Source organism: Excalfactoria chinensis, chromosome 1 (assembly GCF_039878825.1).
Source record: "Excalfactoria chinensis isolate bCotChi1 chromosome 1, bCotChi1.hap2, whole genome shotgun sequence".
Classification (NCBI taxonomy): Eukaryota; Metazoa; Chordata; class Aves; order Galliformes; family Phasianidae; genus Excalfactoria; species Excalfactoria chinensis.
In genome coordinates, this window is record NC_092825.1 from 73524585 (window position 1) to 73534101 (window position 9517).

Genomic DNA, 9517 nt, shown 5'->3' on the forward strand with positions numbered 1-9517 from the left:
TGCTAGAAAGAGCCCAAATGGAAACCCATCTCCTCCTTTTCAGAAGGAATGTGATTCTTTGCAGAATCTTCTCTCAGCTTCCCTGATGCTGTTCATCTCTCCAAAAACCACTGCCTGGTGCTGGCTCAAGCTCTATTCTTTAATGCAAATCTTCTTGAATGCTCTCCTTTCAGCTCTGAAATGCATATGGGACCCTCAGCTAGGGTTGCACCAGCAAGCAGTATGGTGCAACAGGAACGAGTCTATGATGTTACAAGGTGGGGTCTGGAAATCCAGCACTCACACCAATGACGTTTGTGGAGCTTTACTTTGGATTACATCTTCCTTTGGTCCTGTGGCCCACTGGTGGCTGAAATGCCCCAAGGATGCCTCCTATACAGACATCTGCCAGCCTGGCTCCACCAGGAGGAAATCCAGCCTGCACACCAAACTGCTCTGCAATACAAGCAAGTGAGAAATGCTGGAGGAATCACTTTGAAAGCACACTTCAGAAACCAACTCAGACACTGCTATGGAAGCACCCTACACCTGGCAGGTAGCTGCAATAAGCTGGCAATACTCTAAGACCTTTACGTAACCACTCAAATCCAAAGACGTGGGCTACACATGCTGGTGTGCTGGGAAATGGTGCTACAGGAAAATGAAAGGCTGGACCTTTCTTTCGAATGATTAAGTGTGAAAATGAAAAATAGACCATTGTTTTTGTGTTTTGTGTCACTGATATGTTATTCTATAGTGGGTAATATATCTTTGTTGCAAGGGGTGGGATTTTTGAAGAAATCTTCTTTAGGATGTGTGGCATCCTCAAGGACTCCATTGCTCCTGCTGAACAAAGACCTTTTATTGCACATGCTTGCAACCTTTTATACCTGTGCAACAACCCATTGGTCACACGTACCAACCAGGCACCTGTTTATGTCTGGTGCAAGTAGCTGCCAAGCTTGTTTACTCATTTGCTAGGCAATGACTTTCTTTGTCCCACAACTCCCCCTTCTTTATTAATCTGAACAACAAACATTTGGTATTAATATAAAGAGTAGATACCAACAAACATGCAAAAACCAAAAAACACCATTATCTGTGTCACCTTTCCGACCCACAGTCCCAAACCTTGGTACTGCCCATCAAACTAAACCCATGACTTTTTGGCATGCAGCTTTTGGCCCACAGATCAAAAACTTTTTGAGGCAGTAACCATTGATGGATGCTGAGATACTGGCTGTAGTATCCAGTATCCGGTTGCCTCTGTGGCCTTTGGTTGGGAGGACACCCAGAAGGTTGTCACAGATCTGAAGAAGCAGCAGCAGATGTTGATGTCAGGCAGGGCTTTATGACTTTGGCCGGAACCTATCGTGGTCCAGCACCTGTGGAAACACAAGCATAACCTCTCCTCCATGTTATCATTGTCCAACCATTTAAAAAGTTAAGAATTCAGCATGCTTTAGCTATTCTTTTCCCAGATCTTCCCCCCCCCCCCTCCCTCCCCCCCCCCCTCTTTTTTTTAGGGAAATTATTATTATTTAAATCTCTGAAATTACATATTCAGAAACAGAATTACTAAGTCTGGGCGGGTGCAGGTAAGACATACAGCTGTAAATATACACATTACATTCTTGCACACCAGAAGACATTCAGCTAGTCAGGTTGGATTATACAACCAAATGTGAGAGAACTTCCTGTGCTGCCCATCTACTGCACATGAACACACGTCATTTTGTAAAGCATAGATGTAGCAAACACCATTTGATAAGGTAGCAACAGGCATTCACCTTGAATATCTGCTGCTGATCAATCTCTGATCCTTTCTGTAACAGAAAATCTTTGGATTCCCACAAGTATCCCGTAATGTTTTCTTTTAACTGAGAGTAAAAAAGAAATCTGTTTATAAGTGAAGATTCCCTCCCTTATAAGAGAGACTACCCTACTGACTACAACAAATCACAGCTTTAAAGTCAGGACCCACCTTTTATTCCAATAAAGAAAGGTTAAAAATAACCCAAACTCCTCTCTTTTCTGGGATAACTGAGCAAACCCATTTGAGCGCAGTTTTTCCCAACAGGTTGAGAATGCACAAGCACGAGGACATCTGGATTCGGCTCACAGGAACAAGCATCAGCAGCACACACAGGCCTACCGGCCCGCAGCCCAGACGTAGCTTAACACGGGGATCCGGAGAGCATCCAGCCCCGCCAACCCGCCCCACAGGCGGCCTTCCGGTCTGCCGGCACCCAGCCCGGCCCGCCCGCCTCCGCCCGGGGAGCCAATGCGAGCGGAGGGCGGGCGGGCCAGGCCTCTCCCGCGGGCTGCCGGCGGCGGATCCCAGCCATGCCCGCAGAGCAGCGGAGCCTTCCGACGGAGCGCCGTGCCATGGCACAGCACAGCACCCTACTCCACCTGTTCGCCGGAGGGTGAGTGGTCCTGCGCTGCCGGCACACGCTCCTCCCCGCGCCGGCTGCCGTCCCGGGGGTCTCGGGGTAAAAGTATGTCTCTGCAGCTCGGGTAGAACGGGAGCTTCTCAGTGAGCGCCCACACTGCGCCTGGGTGTTGGGTTGCCGCGAATGGAGGGGTGCTGGACGGAGGGTAGGAGCTGCAGCACGCTGCTCCAGTGGGGCGTCGTGGTCACTGGGAGGGCAGCAGGCCTGCATGGCTGCGCGTCTGAGATTCCTGCGGCTCTCCTATGGCTTGAAATAGTGCGGCTGGTTGCTGGAGTCTGTATCGCAGAGAGGTCTTCAGTATAGGACGCGGTAAAGCTTGTCATTTGCTTGCTCTCAGTTAGGAAATTCCCGGTCAAATGTAGCGCAAGAGCATACCTTTTAATACGGCACACGGTTAAACTGGATGACTCCTGGCCATGGGATTTGAAAGGATAACAACTTTTTATGTGTCCAAAGCGTATTTAGACTGATGAATAAAAGAGGAATGTCTTGAAAAGCTATCATCATAGAATCATGGAATGGTTTGGGTTGGAAGGGACCTTTAAGATCACCTAGTTCCAACCCCCCTGCTATAGGCAGGGACACCTGCCTCTAAACCAGGCTGCTCAAAGCCACATCCATCCTGGCCTTGAATGCTTCCAGGGAGGGGGCATCCACAACCCCTCCACAACCTGTTCCAGCATCTCACCACCCTCACAGTAAAGAATTTCTTCCTAATATCCAGTCTAAAATTACCCTCTGCCAGTTTAAAGCCATTGTTGAATGTGACGTAACACATCTGGCTGAGGAAATCTGTGTGTGAGCTGGAAATTGCTAAAAGCTGGGAGAGTGTTCTACAGGAAAGTGTTTCTTCTCTTCTATAGGCAACAGTTATTATGCACGGAATCCTGGTATAGATAGAGATTAGTCTTCAAGTTATCACCATTTTCAGCTATCTAAAATAAGGTTTGATATGTGAATTCCCAGTGAGCCCTGGTCAAATCTGTGCATCTTTACCACCTTGTCCGATAATTAAGAAAGAACCTTCATGGTGTTTTTTAAATACCCTCTACTTGCGCTGTTGTTTTCTGCCACATCAGGTTTTGCAGTCAACTTTGCAGGCTGAAAAATGTGAGAAACAGATGTAGACAAGAAGAGTTTTCTGAGACTGCATTGCTGCCTTCCTTTAGCCCTTTCTGGCACTCCTGGAAGTACATGTTGTACTGGCTGTCCGTTTTGTTCCAATATCAAGAGTAATGGCTATAGGGTTTTGTCTGTGTTCAAGCAATCTGTTTAAGCACAGCATAACAACCCTTGGTGACTGCTCAGTTCCATCGTTTTGAGGTTTTTGTTGTTATTTGCTTTGTTTGTGTTTTAATTACTTGTCAGTCATCGCAGCTTTGCTCATTATCTGCCATTGTGACGGCTTTTGTCACCCATGAATTTTATCCTGTTTGTTGGTGGAAATAAAGAACATTTTCAGGTCTGGTCCATAAGTGATCGAACTCTTGCAGGACTGCTGCTGTTTGATTCTTATAACTGGGTTAGGAATGGGGGAGAGGAGTGGGGCTGATTCTTCTTTTCTTCGCAATGCTTTGTGCTATAATTCTAACCTGTTTGGCATCTATATTATAGAGAGAGTTCTCGGACTGTAGGTATGGTTTTGTGAGGTGCTAAGTTATCTTTTTACAGAATCTGATTGATTTTACATCTTCGTAGTTACTTCTGTGGGTTCAGCTTTTGTGTGATAAGTTCCATGAAAGCAAAACCAGTGCAGCCCCTCCACCAATGCTGTTTGGTACAAAGTGTCTTTTAAGTCTGTAGTGGTATGATGCTATGCTTCTTTGCTGGTATGAATCTCAGGTTTTATAACCATATAACTTTACCAGCATAAAGTATCACAAATATTTTGAATCCTGATAGACATTGGAACTCTCTTCTAGGCTAGTATGGATCTCCTGTCCTCTAACATGTATTAGACATATAAAACTGTGGGCATTAAGTCTCCTCAGCCAGCTCTTTTTAATACCCTTGGTTATGGCTTTGTTCTTACTAGATTTCATTTATTTTTGCCTTTGTTAGCATTATGCTGATGAACTTTTCATCTCTGTGTGATGAAAATGCTTCACTTTCCATTTCTTCTGTAACAGAAGAATTTTGGAAACCTACATTTTTTATACATTGAGCAGCTGTATCATCACGTGTATGATGAGACATAGTTAAGATTTCTTCTAGTTTTGAGCAACAAACTGTGGTAAAGAATAAGACTGTTGAACCCCGGAAGGAATACAGAAGAATCAACATGGCTTTGTGACTCTTGGGTAGTCAAGTAGGCTAGGCTGTCCTGGTTTCCATGCTTGATTGACTCTGTTCATCCAGAGGACTAGAGCCAGAACACTCACTGCTTTGGGTTTTCTTCTGAACCTTAGCTAAGCGCTTTCATTTCACATGATCCCAGCCTCCTACCACTTGCAGCTGCTGTAGAAGGTTGGTGCCGATCAGCTGCTCTGAAAGTTACGCCACTGCTTAGATCTGCAAAGGTCTTGGCAAGGCAGCACTGGTGTAATGGAGTGATGTAACTAGCTGCTGGCACTGTTAGCTGCATAAAACTTGTCTTTGGACCAATTCAGCGGACAGATCTTTAACCCTTGGACTTTATTACAGTAGATATCCAGCCCCTTGTCTGGCTGTAGCTCTCGAGTCATGCATGGCTATTCTGTGCAAATTGAGCTCAGAACAGCCTTTCAGGTACTGAACACTTTCTAGAAGAGCAAAGCTGTCAGTGAAAGGATCTGAATGGGGAGAAGCTGAGAACTGAACATACCAGTTCTTTGGTTCTGATTTGTCCCGAGTGGCAGAAAGGGGAGGAGAGGATGCATTGTCTTTTCAGAGTTAGCAATTGATGGTACTTAAGTTCCCAAAAGAACTTCTGCCTGATTAAGGTCGGGGTCCTATTTCATTAAACAAGTTGGGCTGCTGGCAAAAAATACAGGCTTACAGGCCTTGAAAATATGGAGCTAAATGAATTTTGGGTTGAAAGACATACGCAGGCAGAGGGGTGGGAAAGTTATGTGCTGCCATTGTCTGCTTTGGCGGGGACAGGCAGAGTGCCTGGTGATGTCAGCCAAAGGCATTGCATGGAGGCCGGGCAGCAGAACTGTTTACTCTGGGAAATTCTGACTGCAAAGATCAGCAACTTTGAGCTGAGTCCCTCTGGACTTGGGACTGTTTGTCTCAAATGGTTTCAGTGTGATGCTGCCAGGAGATGTCCCAAGAGAAGCCATTACTACATTAATCAATATCAGAGAGCAGGAGGTCGTGTGTGACGCAGGCTGGGGGGATGTAGCTTAGAAGGGAGAGACAGTGGAAAAGCAAGGTTGTAATTATTGCTCTATTCCTATATGGGGGTCAGCCCTACCTATGGTGTTATCTTCCAGATGTGGTGGCACAGCTGGAGCCATCCTGACCTGTCCCTTGGAAGTGGTGAAGACACGTCTGCAGTCATCTCAGCTGGCACCGCGGCCTCTCTGTCTCTCTGAGATACAGCTGCCAGGGATGAGTGTGAGGCTGATGAACCCAACCCCACCAGCCCCTGGGGTGCTCAAGTTGCTCAGGTGAGTAGGGCAGGGTAGTGTGTGTGTGCGTGTGTTAACAACAGTGAAGTGAAGTGAAGGTTTGGCCGTCAGGTGGAGAGATGAAAGCAGTGTTTGGGTTGAAGGTCTGGAAACTGCAAGTGCAATGATAATTTTCATCAGAGCACAGATATATCTGCTCCTCATAGCTGATCTGTGCTTTGAGTGCTGATTCTGCAAGGCAGCTCTTGGGTCTGTGATAAGCATCACAGCTGGAAGATTGATCAGACTCAGAGTGCTGATGTCAGGAAAAATAGGAATAAATGACTAAGAAGAGAAAAGGAGATCAAGGCAGAAAATGGTAACAGTGGAGACAAGAAGGAGATACAGCAAGATCACTGAAGAAAGAAGAGGGAGGAACAGGAGACCCTCCAGCTTCATTCTCCTGCTGATTTGTTTATTTCCTTCTATAGGACCATTCTTGAGAAGGAAGGTGTACGATCCCTGTTCCGAGGTCTGGGCCCAAACCTTGTTGGGGTTGCCCCTTCCCGGTGAGTTCTGATTCCCCAAGGATAGCCTATGCTGTACGCTTCTTAAAGGACTTCCATGACATCTATTGCTTCACGTTCTGAAAGTAAACAGAATAGTCCCATTGTGCCACAGAGCCCCTCCCCTTCATATAAGCATTGCTGGGACCTTTTGGTCATAGCTGTAGGATGACTGCTGTGTGCTGAGTATAGGTAGTATCTGATGTCACGTTAGACAAACTTGTGCTGAGAATAAGATTTGGACTGAAGCTCTACAGCAATGCTTCTTGTATGTGAGCTGTGACCTCTACTGTATTTCTTTCCAACCAGGGCTATATATTTTGCTGCCTATTCTGGTGCGAAGGAAAGGCTCAATACTGTCCTTGTGCCAGAGTCCAAGAAAGTACACATGCTATCAGCAGCCTGTGCAGGTGAGCCTCTTCTTTCTAAAACCAGAGCTAAGCAGTCCTTCTGCTTGTGAGTGTAATCAAGTTTCAGCCTTTCAGCATTGCTGCTGCCTTCTGAAGCTTTGTCCCCCCACATCTGGAGCAGCAATTAAACAAAGTGTTTTCTCATTCTTCATCTTAGGCTCGTTTCTTCATTTCATAGATCTAGTATTTTCCACTCCTGCTGCTGTCAGGAAAAGAGCTCGTTCATGTGTGTGTGGGGAGAATGTAGTGTGTAGTGTGCACCCTTCACAGGATCAGCAGGATGTCTACTGAGATCTTAAATAAAACATCTCTAACAAATTCTTTAATTCTTGCAAGTTTCTTGTTTTCTGTCTACTGTAGCAGGGTTATGTGGAAGGTAGAGTTGCTAGTTATCTTCAGGATGAGGGAAGAAAAGGAAAGTCAGATAGTCTGCTATCTAGTTGTCTCATCTCCTTTGGGAGCACAAGGTCACTCTCAAATTGTAAACTAATGCAGCTTTCCAGGCAGAATTCAGGGAGCTGACAGATCAGCAGCTTCTCCCAAACTGTCAGTGGGGTCCTGGTGCTTATTGTTCTATTCCTTTTCTGTTCTTCAGGCATTACCTCTGCCTCACTCACCAACCCCATCTGGTTGGTGAAAACCAGGATGCAGCTGGAAGCCAGGTAAGGCAGATGAGCCATGCAGAACCACTCAGGACTGGTTTGGGTATGGGGTTGGCTCATCAGAACAGAAATCTTCAGAGCACACTGGGGAAGAGTCATCCAGCTGTGTTCAGAACTGTATTTTGGTCAGTGGAGCAGTATGTTATTCTAGCCCTCCCTCCTCACTATTGTGTTTACAGGGTGAAGGGGGAGTTGGGCAGTAATGCCCTCCAGTGTGCTATGCACGTGTACCGGACTGAGGGCCTTCATGGATTTTACCGTGGAATCACAGCCTCCTATGCTGGAGTGTCAGAGACCATCATACACTTTGTCATCTATGAAGCACTGAAACAGCATCTGAGAAATGGCCATCATTCCCTTTCTACACCATTCACACTTTCGGCAAACAGCCATGACTTTTTTGGACTAATGGGAGCTGCTGCTGTCTCCAAAACATGTGCCTCATGCATTGCATATCCACACGGTGAGTGAGTCTGCTCCCCTTCCTTTTATTCTGCTTGACAGAAGATGCCAGCCTGTGAGATCGTTCTGCTAATATTGTTTCCCTTCTTGTCTCTCCAGAGGTAATTCGAACACGGTTGCGAGAAGAAGGGTCACGATATCGTTCCTTTATACAGACTCTGCAGCTTATAGTCTGTGAAGAGGGACCCTTGGCTTTATACCGAGGGCTCCTGGCCCACTTGATCCGCCAGATCCCCAACACAGCCATCATGATGGCTACCTATGAACTAATTGTACGTTTGGCACCTCCTACCTTATAAGCACACTGTAGCACTTGGCTGAGGTGGCTAGAGAGATAAGAGTCCCATAGCCCAGAGACTTGGCCTTTTTCCATGGTCCAAGAAGTGGTGCTTTTTGTTACACACTGGGGCTGGTCAAGCATAGCATTCTCAGGACACAAGAGTATTTTGTCCAATTTTTTTTTCTCCGGCGTGTGCAATGTAGCCTTTCTGCTTTCTGGAGACTTGAATACTTCCAGTGCTTCAAAATGTCAGGGCACTGATTTGACAGTGCCTGCTCTTAGCTCCCTATATGAGACAAGGACGTGAGCCTTACTGGAAAAGAGATGAAGGAGAAAGCATATGCATAATTGAGCCTCAGTGTCCTTGCACCATCTGGACCCAGTAACAACCAAATGTGGGCAGAGATACACATAATAGGGTTCAGACATCTTGAGAAAGTTGCAGCAAGCAGAGACCTTGTGATGAGACCTTTCATATCCTTAGGGGGGCTCTTTCACTCTTTATCTGTTGTGCTGTCCTCCTGCCCTTGAGGATTCCTCAACCTTGGATACCAGCAGACATCTTATTGCAGAATCTTCCTGTGGGTCCTCAACATGTTGCAGCCATTGCCTGAGGCAGTTGGCAGCTTCCTTTCCTCCTGCTGGATCTGAAGAGTTGGAGTGAATAGCTCAAGAGAAGAAACACAACTTGCTATGAAGCACTACCCTAATAACTTATGCTACTATCCTCACAGCCCTGTCTTGTCCATGCCTGATCTTTTTGTGTCCCCTCCTTCCCTGAGTAGCAGGAGGAGGAGAACACCTACTTCCCTCACAAGTGCTGGGGCTGTCCTGCTATAAGCTGAAGTCCCTGATGTGAAATGCACTCTTCTATGCTTGTAAAGAGAGTGGATCATGTAAAAAGGTGGATGAAGCTGAGTACTTAGCCTGTTGCTGTTGATGCGAGCCTTTCTGTTTTTCTGTAAGCAAGATTTTCCTGCATATGTTATGTTATGTTTGCCTGTGGTAATGGGCTGGGATGCCTCCTGTGCTCCTCTGTGGGTTCATAGCCCGGTGTACTGAGAAAAGCCACGTTGTCAAAATTTTCAGAGCAAAAGCAATTAAAACAATACATACGCTTCAGAAAAAACAACACATCCCCAAGATAAGGCAATAATTCTGATAAATAC

At 46.1% G+C, this 9517-nt stretch overlaps 1 protein-coding gene across 1 annotated transcript; it reads left to right on the forward strand.

Annotated features, from left to right (window-relative positions):
- The first annotated feature begins 2276 nt into the window (after positions 1 to 2276).
- Positions 2277 to 9515, forward strand: LOC140247224 (solute carrier family 25 member 36-like). The gene is made up of 7 exons (XM_072326668.1): positions 2277 to 2408; positions 5852 to 6028; positions 6460 to 6537; positions 6844 to 6944; positions 7540 to 7606; positions 7786 to 8069; positions 8168 to 9515. Exons 1-7 carry the CDS (start codon positions 2326 to 2328, stop codon positions 8365 to 8367), a joined length of 990 nt encoding a protein of 329 aa, XP_072182769.1. The 5' UTR covers positions 2277 to 2325; the 3' UTR covers positions 8368 to 9515.
- Positions 9516 to 9517: the final 2 nt, after the last annotated feature.